The 20,883-nt window shown below is 37.9% G+C and overlaps 4 protein-coding genes across 5 annotated transcripts; 2 read left to right on the forward strand and 2 right to left on the reverse strand.

The window, feature by feature from the left end:
- Positions 1-855: 855 nt before the first annotated feature.
- On the reverse strand, positions 856-6,134 carry LOC144644177 (transmembrane protein 19-like). Its single transcript, XM_078503599.1, has 2 exons — positions 5,756-6,134; positions 856-3,181 (listed from the first exon to the last, which is right to left on the reverse strand). Exons 1-2 carry the CDS (start codon positions 6,003-6,005, stop codon positions 2,544-2,546), a joined length of 888 nt encoding a protein of 295 aa, XP_078359725.1. The 5' UTR covers positions 6,006-6,134; the 3' UTR covers positions 856-2,543.
- LOC144644176 (uncharacterized) lies at positions 6,101-7,492 on the forward strand. The gene has a single exon (XM_078503598.1). The coding sequence runs from the start codon at positions 6,198-6,200 to the stop codon at positions 7,233-7,235; it is 1,038 nt and encodes a 345-aa protein (XP_078359724.1). The 5' UTR covers positions 6,101-6,197; the 3' UTR covers positions 7,236-7,492.
- Positions 7,493-7,859: 367 nt separating this feature from the next.
- Positions 7,860-11,178, reverse strand: LOC144644178 (protein LTO1 homolog). 2 transcript variants are annotated; one of them, XM_078503601.1, is made up of 6 exons: positions 11,114-11,178; positions 10,942-11,047; positions 10,122-10,192; positions 9,672-9,786; positions 9,198-9,332; positions 7,860-8,082 (listed from the first exon to the last, which is right to left on the reverse strand). In XM_078503601.1, exons 1-5 carry the CDS (start codon positions 11,170-11,172, stop codon positions 9,267-9,269), a joined length of 417 nt encoding a protein of 138 aa, XP_078359727.1. In that variant the 5' UTR covers positions 11,173-11,178; the 3' UTR covers positions 7,860-8,082; positions 9,198-9,266. The 2 variants fall into 2 exon arrangements, with proteins under 2 accessions (XP_078359727.1, XP_078359726.1); XM_078503600.1 differs by lacking the exon at positions 7,860-8,082 and having other exon boundaries at positions 9,202-9,566.
- Positions 11,179-13,954: 2,776 nt separating this feature from the next.
- LOC144644179 (E3 ubiquitin-protein ligase MYLIP-like) lies at positions 13,955-20,536 on the forward strand. The gene is made up of 4 exons (XM_078503602.1): positions 13,955-14,175; positions 14,330-14,520; positions 14,705-15,160; positions 18,042-20,536. The coding sequence occupies exons 1-4, from the start codon at positions 14,089-14,091 to the stop codon at positions 18,766-18,768; spliced, it is 1,461 nt and encodes a 486-aa protein (XP_078359728.1). The 5' UTR covers positions 13,955-14,088; the 3' UTR covers positions 18,769-20,536.
- The last annotated feature ends 347 nt before the right edge of the window (positions 20,537-20,883 follow it).

The raw sequence follows: 20,883 nt of genomic DNA on the forward strand, positions 1-20,883 counted from the left end.
TAGCATTAAGTAAATTTGTTTTGTGAATATGTTTACTTTTCTGCCAGCACGTATAGCGTTATTTTAAGCAGCGAATAAAATTTGAGAGAAAGATGCGCGTTTCTGCACGACTCAAAAAGATGAAGAACGGATGACGTGACACGAAGATGATGTGACGCAAAACAAAAACGTGCATGAATGTTGTGTTTACTAAAACACGTCTTTGAATGTTTTCTTACGTGAATGGGTCATTGATAGCTATGCTCTGAGGCTTCGTTGAGCAAATTCTATTGTCTTTTATCAGCAGAGGATAAGTGTAAGTGATCCTCTTTCGATTTGTTTTGTGAAATTCAATTTAGTTCCCTGAAAGAGAGAGACCCTGGAACGAGGTTGAAAAAGAAGTAATTTGTTCCTGATTGACATGTGCTGAATGCGTTTAAAGGACCTTTCTGTCAGCACATTTCTCGTTTAATGATAAATTAATTGCGGTTTGATATCAGAATCGAGTGACTGAGTGAGTGTTTGAGTGAGAAAATGCGGCCCATAACATAACCTCATTACCATTCGGTAAAAAGGGAAGCCTTGAGCCATGCGGCCCATACTGCAAGAGCTTCAGTAGCATTAAGTGGCTAGGAATATTTCTAATCCCCCTGAATGGGATGCTAGTCCATCGCAGGGTACCCCCCAGCATTATGTCGCCAGTACCCATTTATACACCTGGGTGGAGAGAGGCACTATGAGAGTAAAGTGTCTTGCCCAAAAACACAACACAATGACCCCGGCCAAGTCTCGAATCTGGACCGCTTGATCTGGAGTCCGCCGCACTAACCATTAGGCCACCGCACCTCCCACACGATGAATGAATGTCCACAGTAATAACGGTGATTTTTATTTCATATACACCACATGTTAAATAAAGACTTCTTACACTTAAATTGTCTAATAATAAATAATTAATCTTGTGCAATTGCACTCTAGCAGACATGTTAATGATTATACTATTTTCTTGTAGTTAAATAACATCACCAATTTAAAACTTTGACAATAGGAAACAATGGGCAGTTTTGTTTAAGTCCTATTTCAATCTGAAGTTGTCAAAGACCTGATTGATAAACTGCAGTTAATTTAAGATCACAATGATTGATTCATTTCAAGTGGTTTCTAATGTAAGCCTGCACAAAAACTCCCCAAGCTTAAAACCTACTGGGCTGTGCTCAAACTCGAACCCTTCAATATCTGAAGGATCAGTCAAAGTCAGTAGGCACGGAAGATGATTACTTCGCATGAGGAGATACAACATGTGAGGGCTGTCTCCTTGTGGGAAGTGATCTGTGCTTGCCCACTCCACTGACCCTGAGAAACATGATGGAAAACTCAAAGTCTATGACATCAATTAAATATTATGCTATCACAACATATACTATGGGGTACTGTTAATGGTAAAAACCAGTACAGTCAAACCCTGTATTTTAAGCAAACACTGTAGCAAAGGTCCCAAAATAAATTATATTATACCTCTGCTTTTAATACCTCTATAAAGCAGGCACAGACACCTAAATAGGGCTGAAATAGTCATTTCAATGTGATTCTACCATAATCTGTCTAACATGCCTAAATGAGGCCAAGATATTACTGGAATATTCTTGCAATCATGGAAAGAAGGACTTATGGACCCTTATTCAACAGACACTAAGCATTCTGAGGGCCTCTGCTTAGTAAAGATTTGAATGTATTTAGTTCTTACTAACTTTTCGCCTCATGGGCTTTTGACCCGTCGCCTTTGCAGGCAACGGGTCTAATTGTTAAAAATAATAATAGTGTTTCAACAGGGATGCTTTTGTGTGCCTGGCAGTGCCAAACTCTTGTTTCTATAGCATAAAGAAACTAGAGGCATTGCTTCCCCCCTGGATGGGATGTGATTCCATTGCAATAATTTGCTGGTACCCTGTCAATCTGGATGGAGAAGGGCACTATAAGAGTGAATTATAATACCCAAGTGTTATACCGCGGCCAACCTTGCTTCCCTAGATGTACTAGTGAACAACTTACCGTATTAACTTGATTAAGTGCCCAACCTCAAATTAGCACCCACCCTGTAGGTTGGAAAAGTTAATAAGCACACACCTAAAAAAGTCCACTAATTGTCCTAAGTGACAATCAGTTTGAAATTGATTAAGTACTGCTAAGAGATTCCCCTGAAGACAGAGTTTTCTGGTATTTTAAAGGAACTGTCATTGAACAATTAAAATTCTGCTTGGTACATTTTCACGTTTTGTTTTTTAGTGTTGTGTCGCTAATAAACTTACGACTTGCTAAAAATGGTGAAAAATTACTAAGCACCCATCCTCAAAGAGGCTCACACCTCAAATAAGCGCCCACTCTCAAGGTCCAAAAATGTAATAAGTGTCCCAAGCGCTTAATCAAATAAATATGGTAATTCACCTTAGAGGGCACTACACTGTATTATAATATATAAGGTTATTATTTACTTCCTAAGGCCAAGAAGATAAAATTCATGACCAAGAACCTAATGAGTAAAACTCATGAGTTAACTCCACGGATACTCATTCCATTCCTTTCCATAAAAAGTATCCTATAATAGGCATTACAATACTTGTAAGAAGACATGACACAAAGTTAACACCATGATTGTCCAGGATTGATCGTCCTGAGATGTGCTTTGCAGTTAAAGATGGTTTGTACACAACACGTTTCTTTACTGAGCAATATCCAGAGTACTGTACTGTGGCACCCAGTAATGAATCAAAAGCAGATCCCAGGAAGCCTCCCAAGCAGCCAATCACAATGACTGGCCACTGAGGTGGAACGACGGTGATTCTACGAATTGTCAAGATTGATACCAAGGATAAATAGTATGCAACTCCAATCACTGTGCCGCCAAGAATGCTTGCAATTGTGCCTGTTATTGTAATGCCACCATTTGTGCCAACAGGAACTTTACAAAATGTTGTTATCAGTACAGGAACATGGGAACTTATTGCTGTTCCTATTTCCGATGCCCAGGTGTCACCACAGCTACACGCAAAGGATCCAAGCACAGCAATAGAAAGTACTGATGCATTGAAATCCTTAGCGAAATTAATTGCATGTTCACCAATACCAACATCAATCATGTAAAACAGAGCAAGAAGTGTTGGCACGCCTCCATTACATAAAACTTGAATCCAGTTTCTCTGGCCTCCTGCAAAATAATGTGGAAAAACTGTAGTTTGTTTGCAGTGATCGGCCTATCAAAACTACCGTAATAGGTAATGAATAAAAAGAAAACAATCAGTGACAGTCTAGATTATGTCTTAATGTATGGCCCCTGTTCTAAGAGCTGAAATATGCCGGTTCAGTTTAGGAAATTATACAGCTGACTGATCAAAGGTTGTCAAGAAACATGTACCGCTTACCGGTTACCGATCACTTAAGCTAAGGCCTGGATCACAGTAATAATCGATATTTTTTAACAGGGTGACCCCTTCAGTCGCAGGACTGGTATCAACGGGGCCCTATGTAAAATAAAACAAATTTAAAGTAAAAGAGAGTATGCATAAAATATCTACCTATCTATAAAAACTACTTTAAAAAAGAAACCGCTAAAATGCTAAAAAAAAGTTTAAAAAATTAAAAGAAGTACTTTTTTTCTCATAAAAATAAGTAAATTACGAATTAAAAATGTTCTAAAAATAACCTAAGAATAAAAAGCAGAGATAGCTTGGAAACGTTCATTTGGCTGCATAGTCTTAATAATCATCGGAAGACAATTAAAAACGAATGCACCATGATAATAAAAAGACTTTTTAGCGACATCTAAATGAATGTTTGGAAGTATAATGTCAGTAAAAGACGATTAGGAACATAACTTATGGTAATAGCAAGGTCACACAAATGCAAAAACACCTCATGTTAATGTTTTATGACACCAGTGTAAACAACATAACATAATGACATAGTTTGAAGATAATGACATAAGGAAAAAACTGGGCTTTTCTTTGTGTCTCATGTCCATGTGGTTGTATTGCTATGTTGCTAGTATGAACCAGGCCTATTGTTCACAAATGTTCAGGACCATATTATGTAAGTTACCGGTACCAGAAACAGGTAATAAGCTTCTAAATTGAATTAATTATAAGTGTTTAATAATTAACAAGAACTGCAAGCAGTTTATAATCGTGCGGGTAATGTTTGACCACCTGACCTCTTTCGCCGCACAGTAAAATCTTTAGAAAAGCGGTCACTTGAGAAACACACAAATCGTGTTTGCTTTAGTCACGGAGTGAACTTGACATGAATTTCCTTTACCACGTCATCTTTTGCTTTTTAAAACCACATGCCTAGCCGGAAAAATGCCTGCCTTCGCATGCAAATATTTATTTTGTTCCGAATGTTCAATAAAATAAACCCTGCTGTAGATTAAAAGCTCAAAGCAACTCCCCATAAACGCTCGACTAGCACAGCGAACGAAGACATCAACAATGCTATTGCATCACAGCACACTGGGGTTTTGAATCTGTCATGACGTAATGGTTTTTTTTTTTTAGCTTGCACCACTTGTACATGTCAAACTGCGTTATTTTGCGGTATTCAGTACATTCCGGGTACGTAATACGGCGTTTTGTTTTCACTCTGAGCCAAACGCTTCAATAAAATAGTTCTTCCTCAATGAAATTTCTTTAAAGTGGAGTCTGGCTGAAAAAAGTGCACTGTAAAAAGCAGTGACGCTTGCAGTTTCCGGTGAGGACAAAATTACGTGAATGACGTAGTGTTTACTACAAAAAAATAGCTTTTGCAATTTGAATATTTTGTACTCGCTCTGAGACAAACGTAAGAATCTCTAAAAAGATGTTTCAGATTGATTTTTTTTTTCAAGATAAGACCAAGAAATGTTTCGAAAAGTATTTGATTTTCGAAAGTTTTGAAGCCGTAAAAATTGTGCATGTCTGAGCCGTGGAATTTATTAATTAGTATTGCGTTCACAATAATAGTTTGGAAATGGCAAAGAAAGCAATATTTTGCAATGCGAATCTCCAGTACTCGCTCCAAGTCAAGACTTAAATGCCGAACACAAAAATATATATATATTTCGCGTTTAACAGAGCATAGAGTACTCGTAAAATTAGACGGGAATGATTTTGTAACACAGCTTCCAGGGAGTGAACATTAAAACTTGTACGATTTGAACGTAATCATTCGCAAGTAATGAAAACTTGCGTGACCGTGACCAAGGGATCGGCTGGGGTGCGAGGTTCTGGAACGATTTACCGACAAAAAAAAAACGACAAAATCTGACACAGATTATGAATCGGGCCCAGGCCCCGCCCGATTAATGAAATATTTTCACTAATTTGTTTGCCTTTTTTAAGAGCAGCTCGTTCCTACTGCTCATTCCTGACTAAAACGTGCATTTTATATTCACATCCTTATTTCTGCTGAGTGGTGAAGCCATGATATTTATGATAAATATTTCGTGATTTGTAACTGATGACACTGGTGCCGCCATGTTGGTGCATGTCATTCACAAAAAAGATTTTAATTTTAATTGTGTTCCACGAACATGGCCGTCACACCATTGTCATTTGAATCTCTCGCGATTGCTTGTAACCATCAATAAAAGGGCTTAAGACTTAATACTTTTATTGATGGTTGCTAATTTAATGAAAAGTTTTTCGAACATCAGGTTGTTTGTCTGTTCTCGCCTCTCGCAAAGTGTACATAGTTTTTCAACAATTTACGCCCTCTATCTCTAGCATTATCTTAACAATATACAAACCTTTCTTGAAATCGTCTTCAATTTTTTCCTTGACTTCGGACTTGAACCTCGTTAGTTTAGAACTTGTAAGGAAAAAAGTCACACAAGAGGCGAAAAAACAAAGGTTGCTCAAGGTCAATATGAATCCAACCACAACGGAAGCAATAGCGCCCGTCAAATCAAGAGATTTCTTCTTTAGACCGTGTCGAACGATCACCAAACACGAAAAAACAGCGAATACAGCTCTTACTATTAAGAAATGGATATCCATAATTTTCGTTCAGTTCTAAGAACGGACATTCTTACACGTTCTTCGCTTCTCTCGAACTCCACCGCCAAAACTTCTCGCCTTAGTCTCCCACCGTTATTTTCAAAATGGCGGCGGCATTGTTGACCGTTGTGTGACAAGCTCGAAGTTCAGGCACAGAAAGGACATCGTAATAAACAGAATCCAGAAGCAGCAATGTTTGGGGGACAACAAGGAGAGAGACGTGGTTTTACAGACACATTTTCAGATGATTCCCTTGGCGAATCGACTCGTTCTCTGCTATCTCCAGTTTATGGCAATGGCGGCCGTTTTAAAGAACCAGAATTATCTGAAGGTTCCTTGAGCGACGATGACGAGACAGACAACGAAAAAGATTATAGCCTTGAATTTGAAAGATCTCACAGCACACCTAAGCACAAGGCCAAAACATCAAGAAGCTATACGACTCCAACTTCGTCACTTTCAGGACCTAAAAAATCCGTCAGTAAAAGCACTAGATCAGGCTCGAGGTCAAATACAGAAGGCTGCAAAACTAATAGCTCTAAAACGGTTGAGAATAAAGGCGACTGTCTTTCACCATGGGAAACCTGGCTCGTGAAAAAGACTACTGAAGATCGTGAGAAGATGAAACAGAAAAGACTTGAAAGGAAGAAAGCACGGGAAGAAAATGAGAAGGCAAAACGAGAAAGGGAAGAACTCTTGAAAGATGCAAGTGAGAAGTATAGTAAATGGCTGGAAAGCAAAAAGAAGTTGACGGCAGAGGAAAGGAGAATAAAACAACAGCAAGAGCAGTTGGAAAAGGAAAAGAAAGAGAATTTAAACCGCATGACTGAAGAGAAAGCAGCAGTGAAATACAACAACTGGATCGAAGAGAAGAAAATAAAGGAAAATGAGATGAGAAGAAAAGAGGAAGAAGATGCAAGAATAAAGAAAGACAAAGAAGTGACAAGAAGATTGAATAATGAGGAAGCTTACAATAAATGGATTTCAGAAGTTAAAGAAAGACCTAGACCTGTTTATAACAGCTTTGGTTATACAGGAGGGATGCTAACAGGGTATTATGAATGGGGTTCATATCCTGCACCAAGTTATTGTAATCCTATTCCCTGGATGCCGCCAAAAGTTAAAAGAAACAGTGATAGAATAAAAGGAAAACTGGAAATGCAGCCAGCATCTCCACCTCTTCTCTTCAGAGACATTGACAATCGGAAGGCAAAGGAAAAGAAGAAATAACTGTTAGGGAATTTCTGTTGTTAAAATCCAGGAAAGTTTTTTGCCATTTAATGCAAAAATTAAGTAAATACTGATAAGCAAGGCCTCACAGATCATGTTAATAATATTGTAAGCAAGATGCTTTTTCTTTAAATTTGAAATTTATTCAACATACTATATTTTTGTAAATTCCCCACACATCTCCACCCTGCAATTACAGCCTCTCTTAATTCCCCAAACTCTCATGGCAAAGGCTCTGCAAGCAGGGTGACCCATCCTCACATAAATAATTATGGAGCGAATAAAAGCAAGTTTAGTATGATAACTCTTTCAGACAAGTTTTGGTCTGTTTATTGGTTATTATAAAACTACTTACATCAAACTAGTCTAGTTCTGGACCTCTTTGTAACATTGCATAAAGGCCATGTTACACGACCCAATATTTCCTGCAACAAGTTGGAACAAAATAGTGTGCCTGTGACACCTCCTCTGCAACTTGCAATGTTTTTTAGTCCTCATCGTTGCGTTGTGTAATATATCGCCTTAACAGAGAGAGGACCAGAACTGGCCTAACATCAAACACACAAGCACAAATAGAAAAAAGTAACTAAGGACACAATTAACTATTTTTCTTTTAATTTTTTACATGATTAAGATTTATTATAAGAGTTTCAACCAGTATAATGCACACTAAAATTCTGAACCATTGGAGTTCTTATTCAGCCAGCATACATTAGATGCACACTTGTCAACTGTGACCGGCTTTTAATCTTTCTCCAGAAGTGTTTAAAATAAATGTGAAAATAGGACTATCACTTGAGCTCTGCAATCCTGTTCTTTATCCTTTCTGTATAATTTATTCAGGAACCTGAAAAAAGTTGTAAAAGAATGATAAAAATATTAAAATAACATGAATTAAATGATGCTTAAATTAAAAAGTGGAGGGTCATTTCAAAGGAATGGGCTGATACAGAGAGCTAAACATGTTCAATGCATGTTGACAACTGAAATACAATTTAATAAAATTTCAAATAAAAACACTCTTGAAAGCAGCAACTTAGGTTTCCTGAATTGGGAATAATATTGAATAAACAATCCCCCATTATCTTATTGTTACTAATTTTCGCGGGACTGAATTTTCGCAATTTTCAAAAATTCCAAAATTAAATTTTTTTTTTATTAAACCATTTTAATGGTCTTTTTTAGGTTTCCCATACTGCAATAATTTATTACGTATTTTCGGCCAAATCGCAAAAAATTAAGTCCCACCAAAAACAATTAAGTTCCCGCAAAAATAAGTAACAATAAGGTGTGTTGACCACGTGCACAATATTCATCCAACTAACACAATGACTCCTGGCAGAAGCTTATCCTCCTGGCATATCTTGGGCAATCAGCATGGGTAACAACAAAAGATCCGTACCACAATATCAAAACAGAAAAAATATTCTATTAATTAAAAAGATGGTCTACACTTCTTTGCTGCAAGTATACAATCTGTCACTGCAACAGCATAAACCTCTTCAAACTAATAATTTAAAATATATTATAAAATATAATATATATTATAAAAGTTGACAATTACTAATGAAAATTTAGTGACACTTAAATTCTTAATTGCATTCTCAAGGCTTGAAAAAAAACCTGGATTCCAGCTTGCCCTTTGGACAAGCAGCTCTGAATTTTTCTTGCTTGTCCTACTTTCCTTTTTTTGGGGTTAAGTTGACAGATGACTTGCTTGGACCCATGCCCATCGAGCAAGTAAGAATGAAAAATTACCTGCCCAGCAGGAAAAATCTATTTGTCCTGCACAACCAGATGGCGCTTTTTTGAGCCCTGAATCAATAACTTATGATGTAACATTTTGTATTTTATTAACGATATGACAATTATTTTATCTACAAACAATGGTTTATTTGTCCTTTAATTAAATAATTTAATTTTTTTTTAACCTTTTGAATCTTGATGGAAGGAAAAACTTACCTCAAAGTGATTTGAATTCCATCTCCATGTAATTCACTTTTTCCTGCTGACAATGCTGATGTTCCATTTTCAGAAGGACATTCCTGCCACACCACCACCACTGTACTCTGCACTAACTCCTAACAATGAACAGAGCTAAGGCAAAGAAAAGAAAAAAAATTACTTACTGCACCTTTAAATAACATGCAAAACTGAAGTTCAGAACGTAACTAATCATTATCATGGGCATGACCTTTTGAACTCATTTAAGTGAACTTCTGTTTCCTTAGAGGTCCACTAACATGATTGACAGCAGCAAAAAATGAAAACCATTGATTGTTGCAAGTTTGGTGCAGTAATCATGGTCTGTCCTATACAGGAGTTTGAAATCTATAATATCAAGTTAACTTACTGAATAAGAAGCTAGCAAAAATATGTGAGAAATCAAATAAATACTTTGATTGAGTGATCAAAGCTACAGCTTAACATCACTACCTGTTTAAACTTGGCCCGTATATTCTCAAGATTAACAAACAACTCCTCATTTGTGACATCATTAACAGGAATAGCCAAGATCTTCCTTTTCATTGTTTCCAACAATTTAACGCACCTAAAAATGTAGTGAGAAACAGATGTGAGTATCCATCCACGTCTAAGATAACTCATAACTCGAGAACAAGCTCCCACCACTAACGTACTATTTGCCTGAGATTCTGGATTCTGGAAGGGTTTAACATGTTTCATCTACAAGAACCAATTCACATTGTAGACTTTCATAAGCTTGTCACATGTAACCAAGTTGTGCAGTCTTTCAGGGGAGGGGGCAAGGTGGAAGCCTGGCCCCCAAGCCCCTCCCCTAGATCCACAACTGCTATTTAAAATTCACTAACATTGTAAATGAGTTAAAGTTTGGTTACACAAAGTAGGCTGAAAAGATGCACGTACCTCTGTTTTGCATCAGGACTTTCCTGCAAAATTTCCAGCCACATTGAAACAAATCCAAGATAGAATCCAACCTGAGAAGTGCAGGATACTGGTCAGCATTAACAAACAGGCAACAAGAGAACAGGTTACACAGGGTTATGTCAGAGGTGGTGGCACAGGAGTGGCTCGGGGGGCTCAGATAATAGTGAACAGGGAGGGAGGCTTAAATAGAGAGGAGGCTAACTTGAAACGAGGAGGGGTTAATAGAGGATTTGTGGTATTCTTTTAGTCCTTTGCCAGCTGCAGAGCCACAAGAGAGGATAGCAAAGGGGGTGTTGTCATCCTGTTTCACACACAAATTATAACCAAATTCACGTTACATATACTTAAAACAGCAAAATTTTCGAATCATGGGTAATTTTTGCCCTATTTTCACGTGACACGATTTAATTTTTGGCCTTTTCACGTGTCACGCATAAACCCTTTGCTACCCTCACAAGAGAATTACTATTTATACAGAAGTTATTGAGCTACTTGAGTAATATTTCTTCACAGGTGGATCTGTGTAATTTCCATTCTTTTTGCTGCCAAATAAGATCAAAGTAATGCAAAACACCTTTAGCAACCAGATCACATTGGCAGTCACATGAAAAAAATACATAGTGCACAGCCTTTCAATAGTATTAAAATGTGATCAACAATCAGTTTCTCTTCCAAACTATCAAGATCTATCTGATCGATTCTGAATTACTACATGTAAATAATTTACGATCACCCCTATCTATAAATTTATTCTTAATGAATACCCACTAATTTTCTTTTGCCTTCACTAGCAACTAACCTCGCCACCAACTTCACAGCCTTTTATTAAACCCAGATGACGTCCCTCCTGTAAACCTTTCAATTTACCATCCTGATAGCCTTCCTTGTAACCACCCTCAAAACACCTAAAACAAAAGAAATATTACTTATTTTGCTTTCAATTGCTAAGTAATGTAAGAGTAAAAGAGCACCTTTCCTCCAGAAAAACAACGGCATCAAATGCATCATCTATCTCGTCTCTGAACGCCATCTTGGTTTTTCTAGTTACCCAGACAGCATTGCGGGTGAGTTGTCGCTTGGAAATTTGAAAATGAAATGGTGGACTCTGGGAAATGGAATGACGGACTTTAAAAACTGAAACGATTTGAGGACTGAAGCAACTCCCTCTAATCTGCTCTAAGACGGACACCGTCGGGACCGGCTCCAACCGTCCCCTGTAAGACTGAAATTGGTGTTGTTTTAGAGCAATTTACAGTCACCTCTGACGGACAGGACACCTGGTGATGGTCCCGTCCCTGCCGTTTTTCATTAATTAATGTCACTCAACTCCCTCCAAAACAGACACCCTCTCTAAGACAGACAGTTGAAGCAGGTCCCGAAGGTGTCTGTTTTCGAGAGAAGTGGCTGTATAACAAAACAAAAGGTAAAGAGGAAAACAACAAGGTCGAACCATTTTTTTTCTTTCCATAAATATTTCAAATTCCTACCGAGGTCCGAGAATACTTGCATTCCCATACAAACAAATACAGTTTGATTGTCTTTCACCATGAGTAGAAAAGTCTGAAAACATTGCCGAACCTTTCTGTTCCGCGTTTATACGAGAACTTAGAACTGAATCATTTTCATCGCGCGTGAGTTAAAATTTACACAGGCTGTGTGGCAAAAACAAACAAACAAACAAAAAGCAAACTAAATCGACAAGTAAGTTAATTTGTTTACAAGCTTATTCAGTTTTAAATAGTGTTTAAGTTTTAGTTTTAAAACGAAATGTTGCAGTTCTACAATTTAGTCCGGTCATCTAGGAGATTTTATCAATTACTGAAATGTCTCCTCGAAGAAAATGTTAGCCTGCGAGCAGGCTCTCTATTCGGGGGCAACGTTACACTGAGGGCATGTACTAAAACCCGAAACAACGAAACGAAACCACCGAAACGAAACGACCGAAACGAGCGAAACCACCGAAACGAGCGAAACGAAACCGCCGAAACAACCGAAACGGCCGAAACGAGCGAAACGAAACTAAATCACTGAAACAAGCAAAACCCATTACAATTATTGAGAGCTAACCGTAAACAGGCTAACCGGAGTGCATAGTAGGCTAACCTAAGTGAAAAGTAGGCTAACCGGAGTGTATAGTAGGCTAACCGGAGCGAATAGTAGGCTAAACGGAGTGTATAGTAGGCTAACCTGAGTGTATAGTACGGTAAGTGGCTAAAATATTGATGTTTTGCTTGTTTCGGTAATTTTGTTTCGTTTCGCTCGTTTCGGCCGTTTCGGTTGTTTCGGCGGTTTCGTTTCGGTCGTTTCGGCGGTTTCGGTCGTTTCGTTTCGGTCGTTTCGTTTCGTTGTTTCGGGTTTTAGTACATGCCTACACTGAGGTAGTACATCATTGTGGCTGATAGTAAACTGTGATACCAAGTGAAGCAATTATAGCTAGTCGGGTCATTGTCGTGATATCTTTAAGGTGGTCTGTAATACTCAGTTCGAATGTAAATACAATTTGTTATTCCCATGCAGCGTTTGTTAATGACTTCTTTGGACTCCGCGGGGAGATTTTTAATGAGAAAAAAGAAACAAAGCGTTTTTGTTAGTAGCTGACAAATGACCCTGAGCAAATCTCTCATCTTTTCAAAGATGTTTGATGCTTGAAAAATCTACATGTATCTTGGTGATCGTACAATTCATCCATCATGGGAGAGGAAAATTCACGTTTCTGCTTATGAAGCTAAATGAAACATTTGGTTTAATTTGAAAACCGGTTATAACTGTTCTTTTAGTTACACTGTTTGTTTAGGTGAAAACTAGGTTGCCCTGTTGCAAGCATGTGTAAATCTTTTTTTTAGAAAATTAAAGCGATTCAGGGAGATATGTAACTAAACCTTGATGGGTTTTTTTACTTGTATTTTACAACAAACTTAATGAATCTGGACCTAGACGAAGACATTTTTAATTATTATCCTTTTCATAGAATCCTGTATTGTATTGTCGTCAATAATTTATCTCGTAACTTGGAGCTAGATAAAATTAATACATGCACCGTCTTTCATACCGTCCAAAACGATATAAATATTTTAATACATATAATCTCAAATAAGATTCAATACATTTCTTTCAAAATTATCAGAACACGCCAGACATGTCAAAATATCGTCGTTCCAGGGGAAGCACAACAGTGCAACAGTTGGTGAAAGTTTCTTGGAATCAGAGCCTGTGTGAAACTTTGACTAGAAAGAGAATGTTCTCCAAGTTCCCGAAATTGAATTCCGTTTAATATCATTGGATCATTTTGTGATTGGACAAAAAAAAATCGAACAATCTTCGGTTTCTGTCAAAATGAAAACAAATCGTAATAACAACAAGTACCTTCATTTTGAATCAACAGGTGAAAAGCAAACTGAAATAAACTCTGGACGTGTTAATATAATGTTTTGTGTGGATATCTTTATATCGAAGGGAACTAAAAATAAAATATGAAAAAAAAAAAAAATAAAATAAAACTCCTGAACGAATGCTAAATGTAACCCACCTTTTTTTTACAAATTATGTTTTTTCTATGTTCAGGGGCCTCTAAAATAAAACAACCACAAATTATTTCTTGTCCGTCAAATAAGTAATATATGCGAAATCATCTTTCACATCAAAGATTTCCTTTACTTTCACAAGAAGAGAGCTGATGTATCCAATGACAACGCGATATCAATAATTAATATGTAATCTATTTTCCGTAATTTATGCAAATGAGACGACTTGTGTCGATCGACGCTTCTGATTGGCTGGCGACCAAAATAAGTACAAAGCTGTTGCGTTCAGCTGTTCGCCTGTCGCTTCTCTTTGTGCATGAATATCCGGTGAATGGAGGAGATAAAAGCTTCAGGAAAGGACGAGCCACAGCGGCTGAAACAGTCATTATAGTGATTCTGAAACAACTTACAACCTGGAGGAAACGATGTGGTGTTTTATTTCGGAGCCGAACGGCATAATTCACGAGATTTTCCTCCCGAAAAATGCCGTCGGCCAAGAGTGTTTGGACAAGGTGAGGAATTACAACTCGGCGATTCTCACCGTGAAATGAATATTCCCAAGACACCTGTATGCCAGTTGAATTTCAGTCGACTTCCTTCACTTTCGAATTACTTGCTTTCGTTGTTTTGTTCGGTACTTATTTTATGCTTTGTCAAATCTTACAGGTTTGCGAAAAGCTGAAGCTAGTCGAGAAAGATTATTTCGGTTTGAAATTCGGTGGCGCGAAAGGAGCAAAATTTTGGTTGAATTTGAGAAATTCTATGTCGTCGCAGCTGACTGGGAAGCCGCCTTATCGACTGTATTTCTTGGTAAAATTCTTCGTCAAACCACAAGAACTTCAGCAAGAAATTACACGGTAAGAGAAACAGGTGAAATTTTTGATGTATGTTTTGCATTCTGTCAATTGTACCTGCCGAGTCGCCGTGCTGAAAATATACACAATTCTCGCGGATGGTGTTTGTCATATGTCTTTATTTTATTTAACTGCCGCTTTCACTTTCACATGTTTATATTTCTCTGAATTTTTTCGTTTCTTTCAGGCACCAGTACTATCTGACTTTAAAGAACTTTCTAAACGAAGGGAAGCTAGAGCTGTCGTCAGTTCAAACGAAAACCATCGCTCGACTGTGCGCTCTGGTTGCTCATATAGAGTGCGGCGATTTTAGCCAAGAGCGGGTGCCAAAATATTCATCTTACATTCCCATGTCTGTTTACAATGTGTACGCCAAAACCTCAGACCTTCAAAAGGACGCAGCGATCGAACACAGCAAGCTAGTCGGCGTTCCTGTCAGTGAATCGAAAGTAGAGTTTTTACACATAGTCTGTGGTATACAGGGCTATGGTATTGAACTTTTTCATGGCAGATTGAGCGATGATAAAGCGCTAAAAAAGGTGGATATTTACGTTGGCAATGATGGTATACGCGTGTTCAGCATTAACCACGAATACGACTTGAAACAAGGAAAAGATGTAGCCAGAAGAATTCTTGAAAAAAGGTAAGCTTGTGTTTTGTCTCGTGTATTGAGTGTATGACAAGACCGCGGTTAAAAAAAAAAATTAGTAATATTAAAAATTATTTCACGAAAATCGTTTTGGCCTTACGATATTTAAATAAAACTGATGGAGACGGCGTTTTAAATAAGCCTGTGGTGAGGTATTTACAATACTGTGGAAAGCTGCTATAAAACCTATAATACGTACTGGCGGATCAACCACCATAGTTAACTACAGTTTTAATATAGCCCGTAACTACCTATCACTTATTATTCTTATTTTTCTTTCAAAGTGAGTGCAGATAATTATCATATACAAAATTATTAATATCGTGAAGTTGAAAAGGTTAAACTTTTTGTTAAAATCATTAGTTGCCTTTCTAAGTGTGTTTTGAAATTCTGTTGCAACAGCGGTAAGGTATCTTCAAGCAATGAACTTATACCAGAGCTTATATCTACTAAACAGCAAATTTTCTTCAACTGGAATGGTGTTTTGTCAACACAAAGAGCAGGAATTGAACGAGAAATTTATGTAACACTGTTTTATTGTTTCCTGTCTAGTTTCAGTTTTAAAAATCATTCGATCGGCTTTGGTGCCAATAAAAATTTTCCGCAAACTTTCGAGTCTTCCAAAAACACAAGCAGAATAATTAAGTATTTCAGCTTCGCGTTATACCAACTGTCTGTTATAGAAGTAAGATATTATTTAACTTGCATAATTAATTCCTATTAGTCAAAACCGCAGAATGCCATTTTTTGGCTGTGAGGACTTTCCTAATATTTCTCGGGGAAAGTATAAGCTGCATTCAACCGACTAACTAAATAATGCGATAGAAACCAGTGGGCTTACAAACTAAACGATCTTAAAGTTATGTCTGTTTCATTACATTTCATTTCATTTATTTCTGTCTTCTCTGCGGCGGTGCATTGAAGAAGAAATATATAATTTTATGGGCAACACAATTGAAAAGCCTCCTCAACAGAGCAGAATAGTGGGATGTCAGATATTAAATAACAAAGTTGGACTTCAAGCAAACAAATGCGACATTGTGTTGACAGTGCTAACTGTGTCCATAAATAGGCAAATGAAAGAACGACTGATTACATCGCGGCAGTATTAAATTTACTGCATGCAGAAATGCAAAAAATAAAAAAAAAATCGGTGGTGACGGAAAAAGAACTGCTAATGTTTCGTTTCCTTTTTGGTCAGTTTGTGTTACAGTTTTTCCTGTATATCTACGAAGGACTAACAACTTTTTCCTCAGTTTCCGGTATAAATGAGAAGAGGCCTTGTGTTGTTATATACTCCGTGCTGTTTGCTTTTGTAATAGTGCTTTTGCCAAACAGCGGCAGATGAAGTATTGCTTCACTCGTATCGTGTTTTATTACAATTCTAAAGCTAACCTCACAAGCATAGGCGTACGGGCAACTTTTGCCAGGGGGGGGGGAGACATTTCCCCAAAAATTAATTTTAAAAAAAGGGGGAAAAAAAAGGGGGGGAAAAAACAATAAAAAAAAAAAACAGCGGAAAAGAACCAAAAAAAAAAAAAAAAAAAAAAAAAAAACTCACAAGCTGGCGGGCTTAGCGATAACCAATTGAAAGAGTCTTTGCCAAAGTGGGTACCCAACGTGAAGCACAACTTACGCTAAAGAAAACTTCCTCTGCCATTTCGAGTTCCTGTTTTAATTTTACATGTAATTGCATACAATATATAATTCATGTCGTTTAGGCTGACAGATTTTGTATTAACAAATCAATAGTCACTCAAAGTGGAAATCGAAATACAAGAAACAAGTATATTGCTTTTACTGATTCCAGTTCTGAAACCCTGGTGTTCATTGCGATATCCGATCGAAAATCTCTAATTAGTACAAATACGATTTCTTATCAGACATCGACAGGCTTAACCAGTGAAGCAGATGAATGAAAAAGTAGCAACACGCAAAGCTATCACTGAAAATAGTACAACTGGATTTGTGCCGAGCTGATTTTTATTTGAGGGTCGTTTACCTGGAATTCTTGCTGAAACCAAAGTTACAGCTTCTTATGGATTTTTGTTGTTTTAAACAAAATGTCTGAAAAATGATGCTTAGTTTCAATGGCCAAAAACGTCAGGGGATGCGCTAATTTCCAAAATAAAATACACGCTCAGACCTTTGGTTACACTAACACGCGAGAAAGCGACAAAAAAAACAGAACCTCTAAACAGCGTAATCCCAGGTATAATGAAGGATAATCTTCAGCCCAGCCAGGGTAATTAACAGTAAATATATGTGGAAACAACCCCCGCATAACGAGCTCATTTTCCTAATCCCTTTGTTTCACTGTAGCAACAATCACGATTTGGCATTTAGCATGGGATCTCAAGGGTTGAATTTTTTTAAAAAACGGTCCATTTGACGACAATTAAAATTTAAGCTCTTATAGACGCTTATTAAACCCTATAAGGATGGCGTTCAGCCTTCACAATGCTCCTCCTCCGGACTAACACGCTGTTGTGCTATGGCAGTATTTTTCCGGAATGTTTCTTTTTCTATTCGAGGATTCGGAAATTTGCCATTGTTTTGCTAGGAAAGTCGCTTGTTTTGGCTATTAGTGACAGACAGATACTTAGGCCGCTGAATATAAAGTGAGTAGAGAAAGTGAACTCAAATTGCGCGCCGGTAGTGAACCTTTCATCAAACCCATGCTATTAATAAATGTTACCATATTGCACACACGAAGGTGGATATCTGTCAGGAAATGTTGTTTGCCCTGGCAATAATTTTTAAACGATCTCATTAACATGCAGAAAAGGAAAAGAGCTATGGTTTTCATTTTATTAGTGAGACAGGTGTATAACACTGATATTGGCCCGTACGTGCCGTTTGTCTTGTCTTGCAGGGTGTCCTTTGAAGATGTCTCCACAGTCTCCTACAATAACCGCTCGTTCACTGTCGTCCACGGGGGAACTGGGCCCCAAGCTCAACGAGACACTTATAAGATGAAGTGCGAAAGCGATGCCGTGGCCTTGTTCCGGACTTTTACGGAGTACCACACATTTTTCCAGTGTAACACTGTAAAACGATCCGTTATCGATCAGTGTACGAGGACTTTAGCCGGCCGGCTGTTTTCCGTGTTTGTGCCTCGTAACGAGTTTGGCAGGATTTTCTTGTTTGACGTACAGCGCACGCGACGTCAGGCGTACAGCCACGCGTGGGGCGAGCTGAACTCGTGTCGGATGATTGACATGACAAGCTCCACCTCCGCAAGTTTCCGTTCAGTTGGTGCGTCAGCAGAGTATCGCCCTGTCCAGTCCCCCCTCTCCCATCGCAAGTGTTACAGCACAAAGAGAATTGACGAAGCCGGACCATCAAGGGGTGAAGGTCGAAGGGCTTTAGGTGAGAGAGAGTTCACGGAAAACATGTCTCCAGATCAACTCAAGGTTATGGTGCGACATCTACAGGACGCCCGAATCTGCCAGATTTGCATGGATAGCGAGGTCGCCACTGCTTTCTGCCCGTGTGGTCACGTGGTTTGTTGTGTGGAGTGTTCAGCCATGTGCAAGGAATGTCCATTATGTCGAAGTCAAATCACTTATGCACAACGAGTGTTCTTTCCCTGCGAATAAAATGGCACATCGATTCTTCCTTGTCCATAAACCTCGTGACAGTAGCATGAAAGGGCGAACGTTGTTTTACGGTTAAAATAGAACTTAATCAACTACGCCAATCTATTGCCAATGGGAACTTAATAAAAATGCGCTCTACTATATCGTTGTGGGATGGAAACAAGCTTAGTTATACGGTAATGATGCTATGCGATAGCAACCTAAATATAAATTAACTAAAAAAGACAGCGCAGTCCCTAACAGGTATTGTCTCTCAGCTTCACGAGGAGAGAAACAGTAACATTACTTTTTAACAAAACACTTAAAATATTTCTGTAAACAGTACCAATTATAGATAAAAAGGTTGCGTTTTATACAAAAATTGAGTAAGTACCAGAAGATGTTATCGGTAACGACATAGTAACAGTTATTTTGAGTCTAGAAAGTCACTTAGAAGAAGACTAAAAAATTTTTAGAGAAAAAGTTTTTCATATTTATTATGCAGCAAAAGAAAAATGCATGAATAAGATTAAGGTTTTGTACAAGAAACATTGTGTAAACTATTAAGATTAGATTGGCGAGTTCAGAACTAAGAAAAGATAATTTGGTCGTATAAAGCTGCATGTTGCCTAAACTCAGTTTACGCAAGAAAAGCGTAGAAAAGCTTATCGAGCTCTACATGAATGAATGGATTGACCATTATGTAACACTCTTGTACCACTGAGAGGTACTGAAGTTTTCTTCCATTGTCTAGCGAAGAGTGTAGTTCATTTGCTAAAATCAATCGATTTTTTTTTTGAGGGCCCATAAGTGCCTCGGCAGGTTTAAAAGGTTTGGCTTGACCCTTTTTTTAGTTATTTTGAATCTTGTTTAGTTATAGCCAGTGTAGAGTGTAGAGGAGAAAAAAAGTCAGTCGAAGATTTTTTGAGGGCCTACGGTTGCCTTTTCGAAAGTTAATTTTAACATCGGGCATGGTTACAGCGGAGCGACGCGCCTTAACGTGGCCACCCAACAAACTTTTTTACAAGTATGCTCTCGTAATATTATTATTTGTTTGATGAACTCGTCTCCCGCTTGCAAAGTTGAATACGATCAAATCAATTTCAAATCAATTTCAACTTTCTGCCCTGTTTGGGATTAATTGACGTGCTCTCAGCCATTGAGCGTGCAGAAATTTTTGTATGTATATTATTAATCAATTATACAAGATGACACTTGTAAAAACGTTTGTTGGGTGGCCACGGTAAGGCGCGTCGCACTATTTAAGTTTCGACTTAAATCTGATTTTGTTATTTGCGCTGAATGGTTTTACACGGACTGCCGCGAACGTGACAACGTATTTTTCTTTGATTCATTGAGCGTAGTGTTTGGTTTCAAGCTCTGCAATCCCAAATCATTTGAAGATTCGAGAAGATTTTTTAGTTGGCCGGTCAGGGTCAGGTGAAAAACCAAAACTACTCGTTATTTATTATGTTTTGCGTTGTGAAAGTTGTAAAACAACTCATGACTCTGTTAGAGCGCGCTAAGATAAAGATTTTAGTTAGGTTTTGCACAATAGGTATAAGAAGTGTTGTGTTTATAAAGTATTTCATTTTAGCATTTTAAACATTTCATTGCAGTTACGGTATTTATGGTATACCCAATATCTATCGATTGGGTTGCGATTTAACTTTGATAATTCAGATACAGAACACGAAATAATTCCATTTGTTCCCGGTATTAAAATAAAGAGATGATGTAGATTTTTAAAACAAATAGTTACAATTCCATAATAAAAGTGCTAATGTGTTATATTGATGTCATCAATCTCTTTTACTATGAGTTGACCAGATGGCTTTAGCAGTAGGATTTGTTTTTGATTTAATTGTCCATTACTTGACCTGAGTTCTTTGCTATGATCTAACCTTGTGTTTCCATCTTAGTCATCGAACTGTGCTCAAAGAAGTCCCTTGGCACGCCGGAATTTGTTCTTCCCTAATTAACCCAGAATCGTTTTTTTCGTCCCCGACCCTGACCCAACCCCCCCCCCCCCCGCCCCTCCAACGCCTAGCCTAGGGGGTAAGGGTTCCCCATGTGCCTCCTGTCCAGTCAAAATAAAACTGGCCACACGAAAGAAGAAGAAAATCCTTAACTTCA

Source organism: Oculina patagonica, chromosome 2 (assembly GCF_052425735.1).
Source record: "Oculina patagonica isolate OP01 chromosome 2, crgOcupat, whole genome shotgun sequence".
Classification (NCBI taxonomy): Eukaryota; Metazoa; Cnidaria; class Anthozoa; order Scleractinia; family Oculinidae; genus Oculina; species Oculina patagonica.

Coding starts and splice junctions, on each gene's coding strand:
- LOC144644177 (XM_078503599.1), bottom strand. CDS start 6,005: ATGGATATCCATTTCTTAATAGTAAGAGCTGTATTCGCTGTTTTTTCG. Junction 3,182..5,755: donor TGAAGACGATTTCAAGAAAG/GTTTGTATATTG, acceptor ATTATTTTGCAG/GAGGCCAGAGAAACTGGATT.
- LOC144644178 (XM_078503600.1), bottom strand. CDS start 11,172: ATGGCGTTCAGAGACGAGATAGATGATGCATTTGATGCCGTTGTTTTT. Junction 11,048..11,113: donor GTTGTTTTTCTGGAGGAAAG/GTGCTCTTTTAC, acceptor CTTTTGTTTTAG/GTGTTTTGAGGGTGGTTACA. Junction 10,193..10,941: donor GCTGTGAAGTTGGTGGCGAG/GTTAGTTGCTAG, acceptor TGCACTTCTCAG/GTTGGATTCTATCTTGGATT.
- LOC144644179 (XM_078503602.1), top strand. CDS start 14,089: ATGTGGTGTTTTATTTCGGAGCCGAACGGCATAATTCACGAGATTTTC. Junction 14,176..14,329: donor GCCAAGAGTGTTTGGACAAG/GTGAGGAATTAC, acceptor CAAATCTTACAG/GTTTGCGAAAAGCTGAAGCT. Junction 15,161..18,041: donor AGAAGAATTCTTGAAAAAAG/GTAAGCTTGTGT, acceptor CTTGTCTTGCAG/GGTGTCCTTTGAAGATGTCT.
- LOC144644176 (XM_078503598.1), top strand. CDS start 6,198: ATGTTTGGGGGACAACAAGGAGAGAGACGTGGTTTTACAGACACATTT.